Source organism: Carlito syrichta, unplaced genomic scaffold (genome assembly GCF_000164805.1).
Source record: "Carlito syrichta isolate Samal-C Ts95f unplaced genomic scaffold, Tarsius_syrichta-2.0.1 Scaffold311918, whole genome shotgun sequence".
Lineage (NCBI taxonomy): Eukaryota > Metazoa > Chordata > Mammalia > Primates > Tarsiidae > Carlito > Carlito syrichta.
In genome coordinates, this window is record NW_007256014.1 from 67,266 (window position 1) to 92,112 (window position 24,847).

Here is a 24,847-nt window from a genome sequence, read left to right on the forward strand (position 1 = left end):
TAGTTACTAAAGAAGGTGGGTGAATCCTGTGAAACTTGGTCTCAACAGGACCCCATTGGTAAGGAGGTTGCCTGTAACTATTCTGTGATCTTGTGATCTCTCTCCCTGAGAAATTTTGCCAATATTTATCTTGCCTAGGACAGTTGTTTATCTAAAAATAATGGTCGAATTTAAAAGTTTTAGATGGCAAAGATGCATCCAAGGAACTCTGTAGTATTCATCTATAAAAGAAGAACAACATTCACATTGAACATGTTTTTCAGGGTAGAAACATCGTTCCAAATTACAGTTTTCCAGGACTGTAGACTTTTCCTAAGCAGTCATGGGACTGTTTTATGTGGCAACCCAACGTCGGTAGGGTGGCTTGCTTCACTTGGTCAAAGGAGACTAGGTGTAGGTGTGGTGATGTTGATTGCTATCCTTCTTCTGTTACTTTTGCTTTTCCTGTCTAGTACTTTACCTGTCTATTACTCTGTCCCCAGAGGAGAAATGCCACTCTGGACTTGGCTCTGCTTTCCTCTCCCTGCCTCCTCGGCTCCAGAATGTTTTGCCTGCCATTGGCTGTACCGTCTTAAGATTCCTGTCCAGCTCTCTGTCCCGCACAGGCTGTTTTGCGTGATAGCCTCTCTCTGCTGCACACCTTTGTCTTTGGTACAACTTAGTCCTTCATCTCATGCAGAAAGCCCACTATATTATGTTAAAAAATCTAAATCCAAGATAACTTAAATTATCATCTGGATAGTGGAAGATATTTTTTCTGATGTTTTTTGATCTGCTTTTATTTTCATAGTTTCCAGCCATGTAAATAGTATTGAAATAGAACAGTTTTGGCATCTGAATTGAATTCACATTTGAACCCACAGATGAAACCTGGTATTTATGGCTAAAAAAAAAAAACCAAACGAACCTTTATACCCTCCTTCTGAAAATCTTCATTAGTGGAATATTTTGAACTTTAAATAAGAATGTGTTGTGTTTTTTTAGAAGCATTTGAAATAGTTTAAGATTTTTTTCATTTTAACTGTCATCTTTAATTTCTCAAATGCTTCCACATTATTTTTCTTCTTTGCCTCTATGATCTAAAATGCCCAACCATTTTGGCGTCAGGGACCAGTTTCGTGGGAGACAATTTTTCCACGGACCTGGGAGTGGGAAGAGGGATGGTTTGGGAATGATTCAAGCATATTACATTTATTATGCACTTTATTTAAATTATTATTACATTATAACATATAATGAAATATATAACATCAACACCTCAGCTCCACCTCAGCTCCTCAAGCTTTAGATTCTCATAAGGAGTCTTTCTTTCTTCTGTTTTTTGATCTGCTTTTATTTTCATAGTTTCCAGCCATGTGAATAGTATTTAAATAGAACAGTTTTGGCAACTGGATCACTTACATGTGCAGTTCACAATAAAGTTCATGTTTTTATGAAAATCTAATGCTACTGCTGATCTGACAGGAAGTAAAGCTCAGGTGGTAATGCAAGTGATGGGGAACAGCTATAAATACAGATGAAGCTTCACTCACTTGCCCACTACTCACCTCCTCCTGTGCGGTCTGGTTCCTAACAGGTCACAGATGTGCCAGTCCATGGCCCACAGGTTGGGGCTCCCTGGTCTAAGACATTGCTAAAATTAAATTCTTATCTGTTGATTATGTAGAATGGAAGTCTTTTTAAAAAAGTTTTTCTTTAAAACTTTTATTATATATTTTGAGTCAGGGTCTCACTCTGTTGTCCAGGCTGGAGTGCATTGGCACAATCATGGGTTACGACAACCTCCAACTCCTGGGTTCAAGTGATCCTTCTGTCTCAGCCTCTCAAATAGCTGGGACTACAGGCACTCACCACTACACCAAAAAATTTTTTAAAAATTTTTTGTAGAGACAAGGTCTCACTATGTTGTTCAGGCTGGTCTGGAACTCCTGGTCTCAGGCAATCCTCTCACCTCTGCTTCCCGAAGTCCTGGGATTACAGTGAGCCACACACCCAGCCAGAAGTCTTAATATTGTATATAAATTTCCAGTTCTTTGTTTTCTTCCTTACTGTTTGTTTTTTTTTCTTTATGAGTTGGAGACTCACTCCTTCACCCAGGCTGGAGTGCAGTGGCACGCATGCTCATAGCCACCCCAGTGTCGACCTGCTGGGTTCCAGCGATCATTCCACCGCAGCCTTCTGAGTAGCTAGAACTACAGACGCGTGCTACCAGGCCCCCCTATTTTTTATTTTATTGTAGAGACGAGGTCTCGCCAAGTTGCCCAGGCTGGTCTCAAACCCTCGGGCTCAGGCAATCCACTCACCTCAGCTTCCCAAAGCACTGGGATTACAGGCTGAGCCACTGAGCACGGCCTCTTCCTTACTGTTATTAACATCTCACACATCCCTTATTTGGACCTTCTGGTGAATCCCTGATGCGGCATCCAATCCACTAGACTGTCTGCAATTAAGGGGCAGATTTATGAGTCAAAATGAGAACCAAAAAGTAGTGATATTAAATCTTAACTTTCCTATAGGTTGAATAGACTTATCCATGTAGGTCAGCAAACACAATATGCAGATATGCCCTTCTAAGATCACATATGCCCAAATATGTTTTGCAGAAGGTCCAAGCAGAGCCAATCTGTCTTGAATATTAAAATTGAGGTACCACTAAGCCTCCAGCCACACCCCCAATCTCTTTTATCCTGTTCTATTTTTCCCATTACCCTTATCACCCATGTAATATATTGTACTGATTTACATATTTATTATATATGTGATCTCTCTGGCCCAGTAGATTGTAATTTCTGTGCAGGCAGAGATTTTGGGTTCTGTTTTATTCACCGATGCCTCCTCAGGACCTGGAATAGGCCTGGCACTTAGCAGGTATTCAGTGAATATTTGTTAAATGAACAGTGAGCCCTTACTGAATCCACTCTCCTACCTATATCTAGACTCTCATATTTTTTTATTTCTTATGATTCCATCATTCTGGGCTTCAAGTTTTTTTTTTTCCTTGCCAGCATATATATGTTTCTTTTTCTTCTGAGTTCATTTATTTTCTAAAATATGTTATTACACCAGGCCATCAAGTCTGAGTCTTATCTCACCACTCATATTCTTTACTTTCTCTTCTTACTTTGTTTAAAATACAGGAAAATGGGGACTGGAAGCTTTCTGTTTCCATACTTGTATAAACATGTTGCATATTATTATTGCTCTGGCAAATATGTACATTACTTTATAGAAATACAATACTCAGAGAATTTATTATGTATGTATGTACCTGAAAAGTAACACCACTTGGCAAAATAGTCTTTAGACTTTATAATTATTTAATACATGAAACCTTGCTATTTAATATTTTCCTTTTATGATACCTTTTAGGAAATCTATATAATGTTACTTTTAGGAATATCTTTAGGCATCTATACAATGTAAATTATTTTATTGAAATAACTTACAATAAAATAAAGTATAATTATTGGCTTAATACTATGATAAATTAAGTACATGCAGAATTTTAACATTTTATCCTCTGGATTTAGGTACAAGTTATGGAAGAGAAATTAAAAGCAGCTAATATTCAAACCAGTGAATCAGAGACCAGGTTATATAAAAGATGTCAAGATCTGGAGTTTCTAATGCAGGAAAAAGACGACACCATTCAAAACTTGGAACTGCAACTTGAAGAGCAGGTTAGGAAGAATTTGATCATCAAAGAACTCTAAATATGTGTACTTATTTGGGTATAATCACAAAGTTTAAAAAGAGAAAGCCTACATTTCTAAGTTTGGGGAAGAAATCTTATTCCAGCCAGCCCATAAGATTGCATCCCATTTATTGGTGAAAGGTGCAAATGGCATTCTTTCAGTCCAGTCTGATTCCCAGGCAAGATCTAACATTTTTTAGATGTGACAGTGCACCTTAACACTCACACTTTGGAGTTTAAGTATAGTGTTTACGTTGGAAACAGCTGAGCTCGGTGGCCCATGCCTGTCATTCCAGCACTTTGGGAGGCAGAGGCGAGAGGATTGCCTGAGCCCAGAGGTTTGAGACCATCCTGGGCAACATGGCGAGACTTTGTCTCTACAATGAATCAAAAAATCAACCAGGTGTGATGGTGCATGCCAGTAGTTCCAGCTACTTGAAAAGCTGAAGCAGAGGGATTACCTGAACCCAGCAGGTTGAGGCTGCAGTGGCTGTGAACCATGCCACTGCACATCAGTTTGGGTGACAGAGTAAGACTCCGACTCAAAAAAAAAAAGGGAAACCTCTGGTTATCAGCAGGCATTTATGTCTGTAAGTTGTTTGCAACCAATCCTTGCTTTAGATTGTTAGGATGTTGGAAATGTTTGTAGAACATTATATTTTAAATATTTATATTTGATGCTAATCTCTCTGCTTGGAAATGTATGCACTGTTTTTAAATTACTTTATTGAAATCACGTATAGTGTTTAGTTTATTTTAAAATTTTATTAGAAATAAATTTCACTAGGTTATTTATTTAAATGATCATTTGACATTATTTAATTATGATCACTATGAAATTGTTTTGTTAAATGTGTTAAATTGTCATTTATTTTCAGCGTTTTTTTCATTTCTTGATAAAGATCATTGTTTCTGTTAGGTCACTGGTTTTTAGCTTTCTACCACCCCAGTCCCCACTCATTGTGATTTATTCGACAGTCACATTCTAAGTAGTTTTGCAACCATTACCAGATTTTAAGGTTGGTAAATGGGCACTAGGGTTTCTCAATGTTTATTTTTCCTGGATCCTTGAAAGCTAGTATTTGGGGGAAGGAGGAGAGTCATGCCTCTGAAGAGATGATTCTTCTCTTCTGGCTAACCTGGTTGACCCCTTTGCGATACTAATGTTCTAAACCCTAGACCATTTCCAGAAATGGTTCATTTTGTTGATAAATTCAGCAGATTGATTTCAATTATGGTCTTTCAGAGAAAGAGAATAGCAGTTGTTAATACTAGCAGTATTTGCATATGCTTTTATGGTTTATTATTGTATCTACTGGATAATTTTTTTCTTTTTAGAATCTATTTGGTAATTTGAGGGTAGTTGTATTAACTTGGCAACAGATTTTAAGTGGATCCACCTTGTATATTTATGACGTTAAGATTTCCAGATCATTGAGTTTATGATGGACCTAATCAAACTGCTGATGTTATTTCAGAAACAAATAAGAATACAAGAAGCTAAAATAATAGAAGAGAAAGCAGCTAAGATCAAAGAATGGGTAACAGTTAAGTTAAATGAGGTATCTATTTCTGTATTTTTTCCTTTTCTTTACCTTTTACTTCTTTTGAATAGATAAATCATCAGAATATATGATTTTTCTGAGTAGAAAATGTTGAATGGTTAGTGGTACTCCTGTCTTTTAGTAAACTTGAGATAGGTAGCTTTCATTTTAATATCCAGTGTATTTCTTTTTTTCTTTTTTTTTTTTGAGTTGGAGTCTCACTCTGTCGCCCAGACTGGAGTGCAGTGGCCACTCCTGGCCACCACAGCCTCGACCTACTGGGCTCCAGCGATCCTTCCGCCTCAGCCTTTCAAGTAGCTGGAACCACAGGCGTGCGCTACCACGCCCGGCTAATTTTTTTGATTTATTTTAGAGATGAGAGGTCTCGCCAAGTTGCCCAGGCAAGTCTTGAACCCGTGGGCTCAGGCAATCCACTCACCTCAGCCTCCCAAAGCGTGGGATTACAGACTGAGCCACCAAGCCCTGCTTAGTCAGTGTATTTCTAAAATGAAACATATTGATTAAACTCATGATAATCAGTGTAAATAGTCTCATTCTAATTAGTTACTTTTAGTTTTAAGTAGTTAATTTTAAATACTTATAGAATATATGTATGTCATAAAATTAATGTATTTGCTATCTGATAAGCATATATTACTTAGTTTATATTGGCAGTTTAATGCTGAAATAGTTTTTTTAAAAATAATTTTACAAGGTCAGGTACAGTGGCTCATGCCTGTAATCCCAGCACTTTGGGAGACTGAGGAGAGAGGATTACCTGAGCCCAGGAGTTCAAGACCAGACTGGGCAGCATAGCGAGACCTCATCTCTACAAAAAAAAAAAAAAAATTAGCCAGCGTGATGGTACATACCTGTAGTCCCAACTACTTGGAAGGCTAAGGTGGAAGGATTTCCTGAGCCCAGAAGATTGAGACTGCAGTAGCCATGATCATGCCACTGCACTCAAACCTGGGCAACAGAGTAGAACTCTGACTCAAAATTAATTAATTAATTAAAATAATTTTATAATGCAAAAGACATAGAGGATGAAAACATTTAAAACTTTTAGTGTTGGGGAAAATAAATATTGATGCCATAATTATCTAGGTTGATAGCCTATGCTGATCAATTAATCAGATATTTGCTTATCATTTCCTTTGTGTTTTGCTTACATGTGTATAGACATTAACATTTTCTAAATATTATAATTTATTAGTGCATTTTGGAAACGGTATCCCTAATAAAAGAATACTATTATGTTCTTTTAGCTGGAATTGGAGAATCAGAATCTTCGTTTGATCAACCAAAACCAAACTGAAGAGATAAGAACAATGCAGTCAAAACTACAAGGTACAGATACTTTGATTCAGATAGCTTAGTTAGACTTACTTGCCTATACAGGATTTTACTGGTCTTTTGCTAGTATTTTAAGGACACAGTTATGAATATTATACAGGAAGTCATTGTCGTAGAATTTCTGAACAAACCTGAACTCCTGCACACAGTGAATGTTGGGCCTGAAAGTGGGAAACAGAAAGAGAATTGATGAGGTACAGGTCTACCAGAGCAGTCACTACATAGATCAGAAAAACATGATCAGATGCTCATTTCGCCTCTCTCTGTTCTAAAAGACCTTCCGTTTGTCCCTTTTTTAGAACCATACTCAGTCCCAGAGAGTCCCGCTTGCTAAAAGTACTGTACATTGATGCTAGCCAGGAGGTCAGGGATCATGGTCCTGATTCTCTAATGGTGAGAGCATTTTGGTCCTTCTAAGCAATGCAGTGCTACATCTCCCTGTTTCTTGAAAGAAATACAGGGGACCTTACTACACTAGACAGTGGGCTAGGAATATTTGTATTAGAGAGGCATACATTCAGAATTCAAGAAGACTTGAACTTTGGCCTCAGAAAGAGAATAGACCTGTTAGTGGGGATCAGGGAGTCACAGATATGGTATTTGTAGCTGCATCAGGGACTTTGGAGGAGGCACCCTATATTCACACATGTTGAACATGCCACTGAACTTGGCATTCTTTGAGGGAAGCCCTGAGGCACTTGTTTATGGTTAGTTGGATGCAAATATCACACCTCAGGTGGTTCACTCATGGATCACCAGTGTTCTAATCCTTTCCCCATTTAGGTCTTCTGGATGAGAATTTGAATCCTGTTAACTGGGAGTATCCATTAATAATCCACTGATAAACTCAAGAATATCAGGAGTGAGATTGGCCTATTTAAAAAGACATGTACCTCCAGAGTTCTTTATAACTTTTGGCTGGCTTGCAAATATTAAATCCAGAGAATTATTTGCCACTTTTGAGATAATCCACAAGAATATTTTACAAGCTCTGAAGTCACTTTTTATAATGTAAAATTTGATAATATTGTTAGACTGTACATTTAGTCTTTAAACTATAGATCAGCACTTTTTTTGAGTTGGAGTCTCACTTCGTCACCTAGGCTGGAGTGCAGTGGCACACTCACGGCCACCCCAGCATCGACCTACTGGACTCCTTCCAAGTAGCTGGAACTACAGGCATGTATTACTGCGCCCGGCTAATTTTTTTTTTTTTTTTTTGATTTATTGTAGAGATGAGGGCTCGCCAAGTTGCCCAGGCTGTTCTTGAACCCATGGGCTCAGGTGATTCTCTCATCTTGGCCTCCCGAAGTACTAGGATTACAGTCTTGAACCACTGTGCCTGGTTAGATCAGTACTTTTTAATAGGCCTTTCCACAGTGAGGTAAATATTCTATATCTGTGCTGTCCAACATAATGGCCACTAGCCATTGGTGACTTTTGAGCACCTGAGATGTGACTAATGTAACTGAGGAACTGAATTTTACATTTCGTTTAATTTTTGAATTGTTTTAAATTTAAATAACCTGGTGTTGGTAGTGGCTACCCTACATTAGTGACATTCGCTAGATATTAGTGAGTAACCTGAAGAGGGTAATACCAATTTGAATGTTTAATCCCAGGTATATTTGCTTTAAAAAAAGAAATTTGCTGTGTTATTTTCTATTTTTTTTCTTCATTTCATAGTTTTCAACAGTGATTAAAATTCTTACATCCTGGATATTTTGAGCAGAATTGTATGATATGAATAAATTTTACCTTTTTCAGTACCTAGGGTTACTTTCTTTTCAATGTCAAACCAAAGAGTGGATGGGATAACTATTGTTTGATAGAGATTTACTTAGTACACTAATCTGGCGACTGCCACTCAAGGGCACATTGAGTCAGAGAGGAGGTGAATCCCATGGGGGTATGTGTAGCTCATGCTTTTAGACCCATGGCCTGGTATAGAGGTTTTCAAAACTTCCATTTGCAACAGAACCCTTTAAAAATATATATATATATAAAATGTTCTATAGTCTCAACAGCTAAGACAGAAAAAAGCAGTGCTAGACGATAAGACCAGAGTTCTGCAGACTTGGCCTCACATTTCCCTCTTCTTACATACTCTGAGACATTTCTACAATGCCCGGGGGGTTCACAGAATATGCTGGAAAAATACTCAGGGAGCAGGAGGAACATAGGCTTTGAAGTCAACTTTAACAGTGCCTTAACTGGTTTCATGGAGGAGTGTACAGAATTATTGATTACAAGGCATATGAAAATATTTTGAACATCTTGTCTACAGCGTGTTAATACTGACTGCTATCATTTTCTCCACCTGTGTGATAAAAAAAAAATAGGAGTGCCTCTAGTTGATCTGGAATTTCATATTTAGAATTAAACTTTCAGATAATTGTGACATTTACCTTTGTTGAAATCAATTGGATATACTAAGCCCACTCCTAAATATTTGTTATTTTCCCTGATAATCTTAACTTGCAATTCTAGTCTTCACTGGCAGTCTCATAGGTATTATAGACTAAGTAGTTTTGATCCTTGGAAACTCGACTTGGACTGGAGAAGAATAGATCAATGTAATACTTAAAATCTATATTCATATATATAATTATACACTAGTACTGTGACTTACTCTGTGAGAGATGATCAACATGGAAATATTAAAAGATACATCTGAAGAAATATACTTATAAAGATTTTTCTTTTCTTTCTTTTTTTTTTTTTGAATTGGATTCTCACTCCATCACCCAGGCTGGAGTGCAGTAGCACGCTCATGGTCACCCAAACGTCGACCTACTGGGCCCTGGCGATCCTTCCACCTTGGCCTTCCAAGTAGCCGGAACTATAGGTGTGTGCTACCACGCCCAGCTAATTTTTTGACTTATTGTAGAGATGAGGTCTCACCATGTTGCCCAGGTTGATCTCAAACCTGCAGGCTCAGGCAATCCTCTCATCTCAGCCTCCCAAAGTGCTGAGATGACAGGTTTGAGCCACTACGCCCGACCTAAAGATTTTTCTTATATGCTACTCAGTTATAATTTGCTATTTGACTTAACCCTTTGGTGCTTTCCTAGAGTTAAGAAGTTAATTTTCTTGGAATCTTTTCTCACTGGGATCACCATCCTTTTGATTTTACAAGTAGTAATATTAAAAGTCCTAGAGATGAATTAAACCCATGACTGGGTGCTGACCTAAGGACTCCACGAGCTATCTAAATTCTTTACCTCCCCCCATCTTTTTCTTCTCTAAAGAAGTGATTAAGGCTCTTCATATTGTGGTTACCATAGACCAAGTTCCTTCCCTCTACTTCCTTCTCATTACTGAAAAATAAGATGAGCAAAAGTCATCATAGTGATCATGAGATATTTGCCCCAGTGATGATCCAAATTTCCTTTGGTTGTTTTATCAGCCAACACTTCGGTTGGTTGGAGACTGCACAAATTTTACCAATACTTAACTGGCATTTATCAATATTTGACTTTGCAAGAAGCTATAACTTTCTAGTTATTTATCATCTGTTTACGGTTTTGGTTTTTGCTCGAGAACTAACTACTCTTAAAGGGATTAGCTATTTTTTTCTCTGCAGCTAAAAAATGTTTTTTTGAACATTCAGAATATAAAAAACAGATTCTAAACACAGGCATATGGTGCTCATCATTGAAGGTTCATGTTATTATATGTAAATGAAGATGAGCTTCGGGCTTTTTTCTGGTATAAAGAATGATTTGTCCAAGTTTTTATATGCTTTGGCTCTACGTTGAATAAATGTCTATTTAAAAATTCCAGTCTTAATGTTGATTAATGACCTTGCAGAAGTTCAAGGAAAGAAGTCGTCCACTGTCTCTACAGTAAAGCTGTCGGAAGGCCAGCGCCTGAGCAGTTTGACCTTTGGGTGCTTTTTATCTAGAGCAAGGAGCCCTCCTCAAGTAGTAAAATCTGAGGAAATGAGCAAGATATCAGTTAAAGAACCCGAGATCACTGAAGGAAAAGACATAGAAGGTATTTATGGTCTACAGGGATTTACTTTGGCATGTTTTTTAAAAAGGAAAACATCATTTGCTAGGATTAATTCAAATATAGCTTAATTTTTCTTACATATTTTTTCTGACAACTTGATGTTGTATAAGAGTGTTTCTAAAAGCCAATACAGCATTTAACTGTGTGTCTAGTTATTTTGTGTTTTCTGAGAGTCTTTTCCAATGTCACACAGAAGAAACTGATTTTCTCTACTTAATATTCTTAATAATATTTTTCCTGCTGTTGGTAGAATGGGTGTTTAGAGTTAAAAAGTTTACAGCCCTACCTTCAAGGTACTGTACTTATTTTAGATGAGTTTCAGATGAGAACTGTGAATTTCCTATTCCTTATTTATTTAAAATATTTTTAAAATTGCCTAATATTAAACAAGACACAAGACACCGCAAACTTATAAAGCAAAGAACTCTAGATGATAATTTAGTAACTGCTTTAATTTTTCTCTTTCAGCTTCAAAGAAGAAAATATTTTCCTGATATTTAAACCCTCGTCTTGTACACAGATTTTCTGAGTCTTCTTTTAGTCTTAAAATCCTTCTAAATTTTGGTTTGTTGTGCAGATGTTGGCTATGATGCCTCTCATGCAATTTCATTCTTTTTTTTCTTTCCTTTTTTTGAGTCTGAGTCTCATTCTGTCACTCAGGCTGGAGTGCAGTGGCATGTTTGTGACTCGCTGGGTTCAGGTGATCCTTCCGCCTCAGCCTCCTGAGTAGCTGGGACTACAGGCATGCACCATTAAGCCTGTGGTTTTTTTGTAGAGATGAGGTCTTGCTATGTTGTCCAGCCTGGTCTTGCTATGTTGCTGAGGCTGGTCTCGAACTCCTGGGCTCAAGCAGTCCTCCCACCTTGGCCTCCTAAAGTACTGGGATTACATACAGGCTGAGCCACCAAGCCCAGCCTTCTTCTTGCCTTCTAACAGCCAGTTCTGAATGTAGCTGAGGTTGCCTATTCTAAAGTTCTTGCTCACTTGCAAATTTATCAAACTGCCTAGTACCCAATTTTAGAGTTTATTTATTCAGCCTCTACTCCTTAATTATGAAGGTCCTATCTATGTTTTTATGCTTTTAAAGTTTCTTTTGTACTCTTCAAGCTAAAGTTTTAATTCACTGTTTATGAAGCCACTAATTATGTTATAAATACAAATAAGCCCCATCTAAAGACATTTTTAAAGATGATTATTCTTTTATAAAAACATTTTGTAGTTATGATTAAACCCAAAGCAGAGCAAGGAAGGCTTTCCCCTGTTTATGTTGTCTTCATGATTTTGCGTATTTCATGCAAAGTTTGTTCCTTAAAATATACCTTTGTATTTCGTATGCTTAAATTACTTTATGATAATTCCAAAATTTAGTTGAAAGAAGGTTGTCACTTTCTTTTATTCTAAAACAGAAATTATGGTGTTCATTTTTTAATGGCTGCTTTCTTTAATAGACAAAGCTGCCCTATTTCATGCTGTTTGCTTATTTCATTATCTCTTTAGACTATTGTCAGTTTTTTTTCCCACCATGCTTCCTTATAAAAACAGTTTAATTTTGAAACTATTATATTGAAGTGCTGAGGCTCTGTGTTGCATATAGTTTTCAAACTTTTGTTTAAAAAATACATAAAATGAACAAAGGATAATGTACATTAACTTTATTCATGTGACGGGTAGTTACATAAACTAAATGTACATAAAGACAATATTATTAAATATGATGTATCCTTTTCTAGAAATGGAAATTCCGGAAAAGTCTGCTGATAGCCAAGCTCTAGAAAACAACAGAGGCCAGAGAACATTGCATCAAACCCCTTGTGGCTCAGAACAGACTCGGAAAACAAGAACAAGCTTTGCAACGGATGGTGGCATGTCCCAGAATTCTGGGGCTCCGGTGAGTGACTGGAGCTCTGATGAGGAAGACAGGAGCAAAGGGAGGTCCAAGTCCAGGTGCACATCCACCCTTTCCAGTCATACGTCCGAAGAAGGCGTCCAATGTAGCAGGATGGGGAGCGAAACGTATCTGACAGCATCTGACGACAGCAGTTCTATATTTGAAGAAGAGACTTTTGGCATAAAGAGACCAGCACACAAGAAGCTGTATTCTTGGCAACAGGAGGCACAATGGAAAGCTCAGAATAGTTCTCTCGGAAAGGGAAATTCTGAATCAAGTAAAAAGGAGCAAGATAGTTCCTCGGATGAACTGAATAAAAAGTTTCAGTCTCAGAGACTAGATTATTCATCTTCATCGAGTGAGGCCAACACACCAAGCCCTATTTTGACCCCAGCTTTAACTCCAAAGTATCCCAACTCACTTTCTGGAAAAGGAACACAGTTAGTGCCTTCATCAAACCTGCCAACCCCAAGGTTAAGGATTCCTAATGTTTTCAGTATAAATGTAGCACTAGCCAAAAGGCACTTAAGCCAGCCGCAGTTAAGTTCCGACAGGATGTTCGGTACCAACAGAAATGCTATAAGCATGATCCGACCACTAAGACCTCAGGAAACTGATCTTGATCTGGTTGATGGTGACAGTACAGAGATTTTAGAGCATATGGACACAAGTTGTGATGATGGATTGTTTTCCTATGACTCCCTGGAATCTCCATGTTCAGATGACCAGGAATCCTGTGACTCTGCAAAGAAGGTGGCATGCAGCAAACCCCCGACTCCGCCCCTGCACCGTTTTCCTTCTTGGGTAATTATGGTGCTGTGTGCAGGACATGCACAGTCGTTTTGTTTTTTTTTTTTTTGTCAACACTCATTTTAGGGTTTTACTTTACTTCTTTTCCCATTTCTCTTCAAATCCAGCTTTGGTCTGACATTTTCCAGTTTTCAGAATACAATTTCCCCTTCTCTTCCCCCACTGAGCTCTGAATCAACTGAGAAATAAGACAGATGGGAGACCAAAATATGACCTTATGTACTGATAAAACTGATTTTAGAGAATTGGTGGGCAAATGAGTTTTCCAGGACTGAACTTTGGGATTAGCTGGATTGATCTACCCAATCCCAGCCAGCCCTGGACCACCACAGGCTTCCTCCAGGGAAGGTGTGCCCCTCTAAAACTTACAACCTTGAGAATGTGAGCAGGGGCCTTTTCCTGCAGGCAACTACTTCTCAAGAAGAGGAGAGAGGGCTGGGCTCTGAATGCCCTTTTCTCCTTAATTTGCTAGTCACATTAGGCCACTTCCCCTCTTGGAGAGGAGAAAGTGAATGGGTACAGAGCGAGCATGAGTGTTCAGTAACTAGAGCTCCCACTACATGGAAGAAAACATCAGGGGCAGGGAAGAAGGGTTCCCGCAACTGTGATACTTTGGGTGAATTCTGAACTAGGACATTTGACCCTTGTTAGTCATCAGGTTTTGAACTTAGTCGTTTATTTGATTGGCTTTAAGAGAGATGTAATTTTCTTCAATTGCTTTAACCAAAACATCTTTCTACAGATCCAGAATAGATTGAATCTTCTTCCATTGAAACATTGATCCATACATTAATTAACCCATCAATTGTGTAATTCTTCTTAGGAATATCTACAAGGGGGACCCAAAAAACGCTCAGAATTTATTTATTTAAAATGGTGTATTTATTCTTCCATGTTTAAACCTCAGCCATCTTCAAAGTACTCTCCGTTTGATGCAATACACCTATCAAGACACTTTTTTCACTGCTTAAAACAGTTTTTGAACTTGTCAATTGTGATGCCTTTTAATGCTTCTGCTGTTTTTTGTTTCATCTCTTCCACATCGGCAAAATGGTTCCCTCTGAGAACTTGTTTCATTCAGGAAAACAAAAAAAGTCACTATAAGGGTGAGACTGGGTGAACAGAGAGAGTAGAGCATAGGGGTCATGCTGTTTTTGGTTAAGAACTGCTGAACATCCAGTGCGGTGTGTGTAGGTAAATCATCCATCATGAAATGGGCAAATGTGTTGTAAGAATTTCCAAAAAAAATTCACTGAAGCTGAATGCAGCCTCTAACAACAACGCTAGCTGTACACTGATGCCCATGTGTTCCTAGAACACTTACCTAGTGGGGGAATCCTTTACTAAAAGGGGCCCGCCCTCCAAAAGATCATTCTGGGTTTTTTTTGGTCTTTGCTAGATTTTAAATTCTCCCTATATTTGAAACAAAATGAAATGATCTGTTCTGTAGATTTAAATTTTCCTTCACACACTGGCATAATTTAACTTTCGGCCTCCAGGGAAACATCTGAGTTGCAGGATTTTTGGTTTTTGGAGTCATGTTCTTTTATTATTACTATTATTAAATTTTTTTTGACTGATGCCATTTTAAGCAAATTAGGGCAGCCAAATTCAGACCTTAAGATGTATCTGTTTTTATTTGCTTTCAAGAGGGCATTTCATTTCAATATGCATATGAAACTGTAGTTTATTACTAAATTCTGGATGGCACAGGAGTGGACATTAATGGTGAATCCCTGGAATTCCAATTATGTTGTCCTTTAGGCAGTGAAAAATTGAAATTTTGCCTATTTGATTATGTTGAGATTTTCAGAGATTTCAGTTAGGCTTTCAAGTTCGTTTTATTTGGCAAGCCATTTTACCACTTTTTTCTGCCTTTCTCTCTTCCCTTCTTCTTCTGAAGCTATTCAGTCCTGAAAAAGTAGTATTGGCTTTTTATTTTTTATTTTATTATTATTTTTTATTATAAAGATATGGTACAATTCAGGGTTAGGTATACTAAACATTAATTATGCAGGTACCCTGGTTGAGGAGGTATGCCCCTCCCTCCCCTAGCAGTTTCCTTCAACTGCCAATCCCACCCTCCCTATCCTGACAGTTTACCATTACTGTCAAACACTTTCTTATTCAAAAATCACTCAGCAGACTGGCCAGGTTTGAGGTTTTATTTCTATGTTTGTTGGGTATTTTCAGATTTCAAGGAAAAGAGGTATGTTCTAGTTACCTCAGTTAATAGAAGTTTATTTTAAGGACTTTTCAGAGTTTATTTTAAGGCATAGCATATGCTTATCAACTGGGAGCATTTAAAATAGTCAGTCTAGCCGGGCTCGGTAGCTCAGCCTGTAATCCCGCGCCTTTGGGAAACTGAGGTGAGTGGATTGCCTGAGCCCATGGGTTCGAGACCCGCCTGGGCAGCGAGACCTCATCTCTACAATAAATCAAAAAGTCAGCGGGCGTGTTAGCGCACGCCTGTAATTCCGGTTACTCAGAAGGCTGAGGCAGAAGGATCGCCGGAGCCCAGCAGGTCGAGGCTGCGGTGGTCGGGAGCGGCCATTGCGCTCCAGTCTGGGCGACAGAGTGAGACTCCAACTCAAACAAAAATAATAATAATAAATAAAATAAAATAAAATAGTTGTCCTAGTAGGACAACGTGATGATTCGAAGTATCTCTGATAGTCGACTGCTCAGGAACAATTGACACCCCTCACTCTTATGGCTTCTAATTGCCTCCCATCTGCTTACTGCCTTATTTATTTAGTTAGTTATTTTTGAGTTGGAGTCTCACTTGGTCACCCAGGCTGGAGTACAGTGGCACGCTCATGGCCACTCCAGCCTCGATCTGCTGGGCTCAGGTGATCCTTCTGTCTCAGCCTTCCCAGTAGCTGAAACTACAGGTGTGTGCTACCACATCCAGCTAATTTTTAATTTATTGTAGAGACGAGATCTCGCCAAGTAGCCCAGACTGGTCTCGAACCCACAGGCTCAGGCAATCTTCTAGCCTTGGCCTCCCAAACTGCTGGAGTTACAGGCTGAGCCCCAGAGCCCAGTCTATCCTTACTGCCTCATTTTTATATTTTTTTGTTCCGCTCACTCTGCTTGTTGTCTCTCTGTGTGTATCTCACAGTCACATGCTCAAAGAAATTGCATCTGACTCATTCAATCAGCCACTCTCTCATCTAAAGTGACATGGATAAAGATCCTTGCTCTCATACCAGTTACCTCTCAGGCCACTGGCTATCCTGAAGAGGCGGCCTTAGATATCCACAATGTCCTTGTCCAGTCAACTGTGTCCCGGTTAGACCCATTACAAAATTCAGGACACAGTGATCTATGCATTAGGAACCACCTGGGGTCTCTTTTGTCATGGGGACAGAGCTAACAGCTGTTCCAGTACCTGTTTCAGAGATCTCTCTCAGAGATGAAGAACAAAATAATATAAATTCCATTGCAATTCTCACATTCTTTTATTGTTTGACCTCAGGTATTTTTTCTACTTGATTGAAATAAGAAGGCAGCTCAAGCCTGTAATCCCAGCACTTTGGGAGGCCAAGGTGAGGGTATTGCCAGAGCCCACAGGTTTGAGAACAGCCTGGGCAACTTGGTGAGATCTCGTCTCTACAATAAATAAAGAAAACAGTAGGGTGTGGTAGCTCTTGCCTGTAGTTCTGGCTACTTGAAAGGCTGAGGCAGAAGGATTGCCTGAGCCCAACAGTTTGATGCTGGGGTGACCGTGAGCTTGCCACTGCACTCCAACCTGGGTGACGGAGTAAGACTCCAACTCAAAAAAAAATCAAATAAATAAAAATGAGAAATAAGAAGGTGATAGCATTGACGGCTACTCTATGATTTCATGTTTTTTCTTTCTTTTTCCTTTAACTATGTTCCAAAATGGTAGACTATTAAAGGTGGTTTATATGTGTAGTTAATGGCTGTGAATGGTTTCTGGCTTCATGTTATAGCCATCCAAATCTTTTCCTTTAACCATGTTTTAGAATGGTAAGAATATTAAAGGTGGTTTTTATGTATAGTCAGTGATTGTGAATAAGCTTTCTCTTTTTTCCCGGTGTCTTCCCCCAAAAAACTTGGGACTGAAGCTAAATAATGGACTAACAAATGCATGGAAAAAAAAAATTCTGTAATACTTGTCACAATGGTGTATTTTAGTTGGCACTAATGACGGTTTTGTAATAATGCTGTACTGCAGTGAATATTAAATGAAGAACAAATGAAAACCATGTGTATTGAAAGCAATCATTTCTTTGCTTTAAATACCCTGTTCAACTCTCTCTTTTACACCAGGAAAGCAGAATTTATGCTGTAGCCAAATCAGGCATTCGAATGTCTGAAGCTGTCAATATGGAGAATGTTAATAAGAGTAAGTACTTTTGCATGCTACCACATAGAGGAAATGCGAGGACATTATGCAAAGTGATAGAATAATACCGATGCATATCACAGTCCCAAAAAGTCAAATACTGTATGATTCCACTTAAATGAGAAGTCAGATGCATAGGAACAGGAAGTAGAATGGTGGTTACCAGGTGCTGGGGGTGGGGAGAAAAGGGGATTTATTGTTTAATGGGTAGAGAGTTTCAGACTTGCAAAATGAAAAAGTTCTAGAGTTTGTTTTACAACAATGTGAATATGCTTAACACTGCTGAACTATATACTTAAAAATGGTTAAGATGGTAAATTTTATGTTATGTGTTTTTTACCACAATCAAAAAAGTTTTTAAAAAGTAAAATTTGTGTTGTTTCACTAGCCAAGAACTTCCTAAATGTCTAAAATCATTGGATTATGTAAACTTGATTTTTTTTTTTTTTTGAGTCGGGCTCCCATTCTGTCCCCTAGGCTGGAGTCTAGTGGCATGATCACACTCATTGCAGCCTTGACTTCCTGAGCTTAAGTGGTCCTTCTGTCTCAGCCTCCCAAGTAGCTGAGACTACAGGTGCTTGCCACCATGCCCAGCTGATTTTTTTGTAGAGATGAGATCTTGATATGTTACCCAGGCTGGTCTCGTATTTATAGGCTCAAGCAGACCTCCTGCCTTGGCCTCCCAAAGTGCTGGGATTACAGGTGTGAGTCACCATACCCGGCAAGATTATGGAAACTTTCAAAAAATGATTTCTCAGGTTGCTGATTCGTGTTTTAAAATTGAAATTCATCTTAGTGTAGGACACAAATACATTCAGCTCTGATGTATCTTTTTACCTGAAAGAGACTAGAGAAACTGTGGCATTTCAGCTATTTAAAATTGTAAAAATATTGGTCTCCATGTCTTTTTTCCCAGGATTTAAAATGCATTCCCCTTTTCTTCCCTCCCTCCCTCTCTCCCTCGTCCTTCCCTCTTTCCCTCGCTCCCTCCCTCCCTTCTTTCCTTCTTCCTTTCCTAGAAATTGTTATAGAAATAATGCATGCCCTTGATAAAAAATAAAACCAAACATTAGAGAGCTGTCTAGAATAAAACAAGAAGTCTTCTTGTGGCTCTGTCTACCTGCTCCACTCTGTCTGGTCACAACTCCATATTTTAGAGGTGACCTTTGATGTTCTATTTCTTTTCGGCTGTCTTCTGTTCTCAACATTCGGGAAATTATATTCTAATCTTTCAACATAAGGTTCACCTAATAAAAGCTTAAGAACGATGATGTTTTGATAGCATGTCAGTAATAGGGCTATGAATAGTTAAGGACTATCTCCTTAGACACTACCCATCAGATCAGTCTGTCGGTGAGTAGTTGCTTACACTTAGTTCTACCCAGCCTGAGCTAAGTGTGCTTGGAGATACCCAAGGGATAAAAGCTATGGGCCGGGTGCCTTGGCTTAAACCTGTAAACCCAGCACTTTGGGAGGCGGAGGCGAACGGATTGCCTGAGCCCATGGGTTGAGAACAGCCGGGGCAACTTGGCGAGACCTCATCTTTACAATAAATAATAATAATAATAATAACAACAGTAATAATAATAATAGTTAGCCAAGTGTGGTGGCGCACACCCATAATTCCAGCTGCTTGAAAGGTTGAAACAGAAGGATCACCTGGGCCTAAGAGGTAGAGGCCGCAGTGGTCGTGAGTGTGACATAAATAAAAGCTATGGTTTTTGCTCTTAAGAGTTGGCAGTCTAGTTTGGAGACTAGCGCACTTGAGGAATAGTAAACAATGTAAAAAAGTGTATAAATAGGGCAAGCCCTTCAGGTCCACTCCCACTATGGGAGCTTTTCTGTCCTCTCAATAAATCCTGCTTTTTTTTTTTTTTAAAGTGAATCCTCCACTGCTAAATTTGAGTAACTTAAAAAATTAAATTAAAATTTTTAAAAAGTGCATGAATAAACCTATAAGCCACAATTCATAATGTAGACTATATAACGAGTAATCATATGTGAATCCAATTTCTTTTTAATTGGAAATTACACTCATTCATATTCATAAGAAATAGGTCGATGTGCTAGTTAGAAGGGCTTTTGTTTGTTTTTTTTTGTTTTTTAGAAAGCAGGATTTATTGAGAGGACAGAAAAAACTCCCACAGTGGGAGGGGACCTGAGAGGGGTTGCCCAGAAGGTTTTCTATCTTAAATGTCGTTTTCTGTTTTTCTATTTCAGATTCTGTTGCGATGCTTTCCTATACCACCTCGGGACTGTACACATCTCTAATCTATAAGAACATGACAACCCCTGTGTATACAACTCTGAAGGGGGTAACTCATTATTGTTACTGTTCAGCTTGCGGTTCTCTTCATGAGGGATCAAAAAATATTTATTCAAGCTCCAGATTCCATTCTTAACATTTTACACAGTTTCTCTCTTTATAGAGAGTTCTTACAAATTCATGTTAATTTATTATAAGAGAAGCCAGGCATGATGGCTCATGCCTGTAATCCCAGCACTTTGGGAGGCAGATGCAAGAGAATTGCCTGAGTCCAGGGGTTCGAAACCAACCTGGACAACTTGGCAAAACCTCATCTTTACAGTACATCAAAAAATAAGCCAGGTGTGGTAGCGCACGCCTGTAATTCCAGCTACTTGGAAGGCTGAGGCTGAAGAATTGTGTGAGTCCAGCAGGTCAAGGCTATGGTGGCCGTGAGTCTGCCACTGCACTCCAGCCTGGGCAACAGAGTGTGACTCCGACTCAAAAAAACCCCCAAAAAACAAAAACAAAAACAACAACAACAACAACAACAAATATATATATATATCTCATAAGAGAAAAAATGGAAAGATCCGGAGAAAACATTTATTCATTTATCAGAGTATTAAAAGTCTAGTTCATTTTTGTTATGTCCCATATGATTCCCCTCCCCCACATCCTTCCATGGTTGTTAATTTTTTAAAGGAGACATATTGCTAATGTCATAGGGAAAACTCCTAATACAGGAAGATCATGTATCAGTGCCAGGGTACCCCTTCTTGGCTTGAAGTACCCAATTAAAATAAGGATTGTCAGGTATTAACAACCTTATATTTTCCAGAATCTTTTATAGTGGACAAAAGCCTTGCTCAGTAGACTCTGAGGTTTGACAACATGACTTAGATAACAGCAAAATACATTTTTGGATTCCTTTTCTAAACAAATACATTCCATGACTTCTTCTTGTAAAGCATTCTATATCTAAAGAGAAGTGATCTTATTAGGGAAGGATGCAGCGCGGCTGTTCTGCTTTTCTTTAGAAGGCAACGCAGATAAGTAACAGCCCTTTCCTGGATGACTCATCTGGGTCAGAGGAAGACGACAGCTCCCGATCCAGTTCCCGGACCTCAGAGTCAGACACCCGCAGCAGGAGTGGGCCGGGCAGCCCCAGAGCCATGAAACGAGGTGAGGGCCAGTGGCAGGCACGTAAAGCGACTCCTGGTCATCGCAAATACTTATTGGGAATCTTATCCCAGGCATCAAATTATTTTTAATAGACAAACTTTCTGCACATCATAGCGAAAAGAACATTAGTCTAGGACTGAAACATTTATACTCGAGTCCTAATTCTCTTCTTAATTCTCTGTGATTCCAAGCAAATTACATAGTCTTTTTTTCTTTTAGCCTTATCTGTAAGAGAAAGATCACTTCACTGTGGGACTAAAGTGAGATAATTGGCCAAAATAAGATTCCCTTTAGATTTACCATGTGGCATTTTGGATAATTTGTGGAATAGACCTAGTTCAGCTGAATTTGGTACTCTGCTAAATGGCAGAAACAATACCTAAAAATGTGTTGGTAAATGTAGTTAATGACCCTAAAGTAGAAACCAACCAGACATGTCTATGGACATGTCTATGATTTCTAGTGGGTTTTAAAGAAATTTTGTGCAAAGGTAGAGGTTACAGGGAAATCTTGTTCCACTAAATGCCTCCTGTTTTATAAATGCCTTTGATGCAGCATGGTTCATCTGTTGGTGTCCAAACTGTGTTCTGTGGAACTTCTGGGTATTTTCAACCCACTTGGCTTCAACTAGAGCTGCTCAGCTTTCATCAGTTAGCATTTTGGGCCTCCATTGGTCTTCTTGCTTTTTTCATTCCCTTCCCCCTCCCCCACCCCCCATAGCCAGAATCAGATTGTGACACATTTTTGCCCAAAATGCTGCAGTGGCTTCTCATAATGGCTATAAGGTGTTACATGATTTTATGTCCTAGACCTCGTCTCCTCCTTTCTCCTCCCTTCCTCATCTCTGGCCTCACTAGCCCTCCTGCTCCTTTGAGAACATGCCAGCCATGCTTTGTTTCAGGACCTTGGCACCAGCGTTTCCTTCGCCTGGTTTTCCTCCCCCAGATGTCTGTGTAGCTGACTCCCTCACCTCCTTCGGCATTTGTCCAGCACTGCCTTCTCTGTGGGGTCTGCCCTGACCACACCATTCCACGTGCAGCCCTTTGTCCTTCTCTTGCCAGCAATTTGAGTTCCATTTGGTCTGCTCTGTGTTTATTTTTCTGTAGCACTTGCTGTCTGTTTGTTACGGGTCTCCTTCCGCTGGAATCTCTGTTCCATAAGGGCCCAGATGTCTCTGTTTTGGTGAATGCTGTCCCCTTATTCCCTAGGACAGTTCCTGGCACACTGGCCCTGGGGCTGGGAGACTAAAAACTTGCATTCCGACCTTGTCCCTGCCTAGCTATTTGACTTTGGGCAAATCTTTTAATCTCTGGGTTTTGGTCTTCTTAGAGAATGCAAGCATTAGCCAGGACAATCTCTGAGGTTCCTTATAGATCTTAATTTTTGTTATTCTATGAAAAATGAAGATATTAGTGCAATGTTTCATGTCTGAGTCAAATAAAGAATAATGACACAAGAGTAACATTGTCCAATAGGTCCCTTAAATGTTAACAAACACCTTTAAAAAATGCTGGATACTGTAATGAGTAATGACCTAAGTCCTTGATTCTATTTAATACATTCAAAATCTCCAATTATAGTGACACTCCAGATGTGGCTTGCAATTCACAAGTAGTTATCTATAAAGACAAGTCAATTATTATGAAAATGTTCCATTGAATTTTGCTTTGTAGTTGCTAGAAAATGAAATAGTCTGTTTATATCTTTCAATCTTACTGCTTTTCTTTTTTGAAAGATTTTGAAGATCTATAAGTGATTTAGTCCTTTATTAGACTTCCGTGAAAAATATTCCTGAAGTTATGTTGTTTTTTAAAATGTGAAGTTACATTAAAAGTGACTATGGAAATTAAGGCGGGTGTAGTGGCTCATACCTGTAATCCCAGCACTTTGAGAGGCTGATGTGAGAGGATTGCCGGAGCCCAGGGTTTGAGACCAGCCAGGGCAATTTAGTGAGACCTTGTCTCTAGAATAAATAAAAAATATATATATTTTACCGGGCATGGTGGTGTATGTCTGTAGGTATAGCTACTTGGAAGGCTGAGGTGGAAGGATTGCCTAAGCCCAGCAGGTCGAGGCTGTAGTGGCTGTGAGCGTGTCACTGCACTCCAGCCTGGGCAATAGAGTGAGACTTCCACTTCAAAAAAAAAAAAGTGGTTATGGAAATTAAATGGTTTAAAATGTGATTGTCGCCTGTAATCCCAGCACTTTCAGAGGCCGAGGCTAGTGGATTGCCTGAGCCCATGGGTTCAAGACTAGCCCGGGTAACTTGGTGAGACCTCGTCTTTACAATAAATAAATAAATAAATTTAAAAGATGTGATTGTGAAAATCTTGATAAATTAAGGCTCAACATTTGTTAGCCTACATATCAATATGTAAATACACATATTTAAAAATTCTTAATAAAAGACATATTAGTAGGCGATTGCATATATTTTATATGTAAAATAGCTGTGATTGTAATCATGCCAAAATATTCTTTATGTTCTTTTGATTTCCTTGGAGATTTGCATGGCAATGTCTACCCCTTTGCTCTGTTTTCTGCTTTAAAAGTTCTTCATTGCCAAAGGAATGAGAATAAATCTAGTCTAGGGAGGCTTATGATTTAGAGTAATTGCATTCCATAGAACTTGGAGTCAGTATGTGGACCACCCAGTATTAAACATTGACTGGATTCATTTCTCTGTTCTTTTAGGTGTGTCTCTCTCCTCTGTGGCTTCTGAAAGTGACTATGCTATTCCTCCCGATGCTTACGCCACAGACACAGAGTACTCACAGCCAGAGCAGAAGCTCCCTAAAACGTGCTCATCTTCCAGTGAAAATGGGAAAAATGTAAATACTGAATCCGATTTTTAAAAAAAATCAGTGAATCAGTGAGTTTGAGTCTTCCAAAGGCAACTTAAAATGTTTTTTGAAATCTTTTTAAAATTAGGAACCACTGGAAAAATCTGGCTATTTATTAAAAATGAGTGGTAAAGTCAAGACTTGGAAGCGGAGGTGGTTTGTTCTTAAAGGTGGTGAATTACTGTACTACAAATCTCCGGTGAGTGGAAAGTGCTTGCTGTTTAGAACTGAATTTCTCAAACTGGAAGTCAGACTCCTAGTTGATTTTCTTTCTTGTAATGCAGTGAGTGATAGAAAGTGTTTCTGGACTGGGCTCGATGGCTCAGCCTGTAATCCTAGCACTTTGGGAGGCTGAGGCGAGTGGACTGCCTGAGCCCGCAGGTTTGAGACCAGCCTGGGCAACTTGGCGAGACCTTGTCTCTACAATAAATAATAAAAAAAAGAAAGTGTTTCTTGTTATTGTATTAAATTCAAATCCCTCACGTTTGGTTTTCTTCCTTTCATACAGAGTGATGTCATTAGAAAACCCCAGGGCCATATTGAACTTAGTGCATCCTGCAGTATTTTAAGGGGCGATAATAAACAAACCGTTCAGGTACTTAATTTTTCTTTTAACTTTTTTTAATAATGCAAAACTCAGTTCTTAGTCATTCAAGCTAATGAAAAGGAAGATAGATAATTCAATGTTTCTTTATTCAATTTTGGGCCAGTTTTGTGCCTCAAAAGTATGTGAAACTCGAAGACATTTTAGCTAAAACTATAACGTAAGCTAAGTTTGTAAGCTAACTCCCCTGTACTTTTTTCCTGTACGTTCTTCTTTTCCCATATTTACTCTCCCAGGCAGTTTTGGCTCTCAAACTGTCAAGCTATTTTAAGGAAGATTTATCTGA

General features: G+C 38.8%; 1 protein-coding gene across 1 annotated transcript in view; it reads left to right on the plus strand.

Annotated features, from left to right (window-relative positions):
- LOC103271835 (pleckstrin homology domain-containing family H member 2-like) overlaps positions 1-24,582 on the plus strand; it is a 63,909-nt gene extending 39,327 nt beyond the window's left edge. Inside the window, exons 3-13 of the mRNA XM_021718205.1 lie at positions 3,531-3,680; positions 5,173-5,256; positions 6,507-6,588; positions 10,408-10,593; positions 12,342-13,303; positions 17,609-17,684; positions 19,905-19,999; positions 20,970-21,114; positions 23,809-23,945; positions 24,046-24,156; positions 24,466-24,582. Coding sequence (XP_021573880.1) covers positions 3,531-3,680; positions 5,173-5,256; positions 6,507-6,588; positions 10,408-10,593; positions 12,342-13,303; positions 17,609-17,684; positions 19,905-19,999; positions 20,970-21,114; positions 23,809-23,945; positions 24,046-24,156; positions 24,466-24,582 — 2,145 coding nt within the window. The remainder of the gene's footprint in view (positions 1-3,530; positions 3,681-5,172; positions 5,257-6,506; positions 6,589-10,407; positions 10,594-12,341; positions 13,304-17,608; positions 17,685-19,904; positions 20,000-20,969; positions 21,115-23,808; positions 23,946-24,045; positions 24,157-24,465) is intronic.
- Positions 24,583-24,847: the final 265 nt, after the last annotated feature.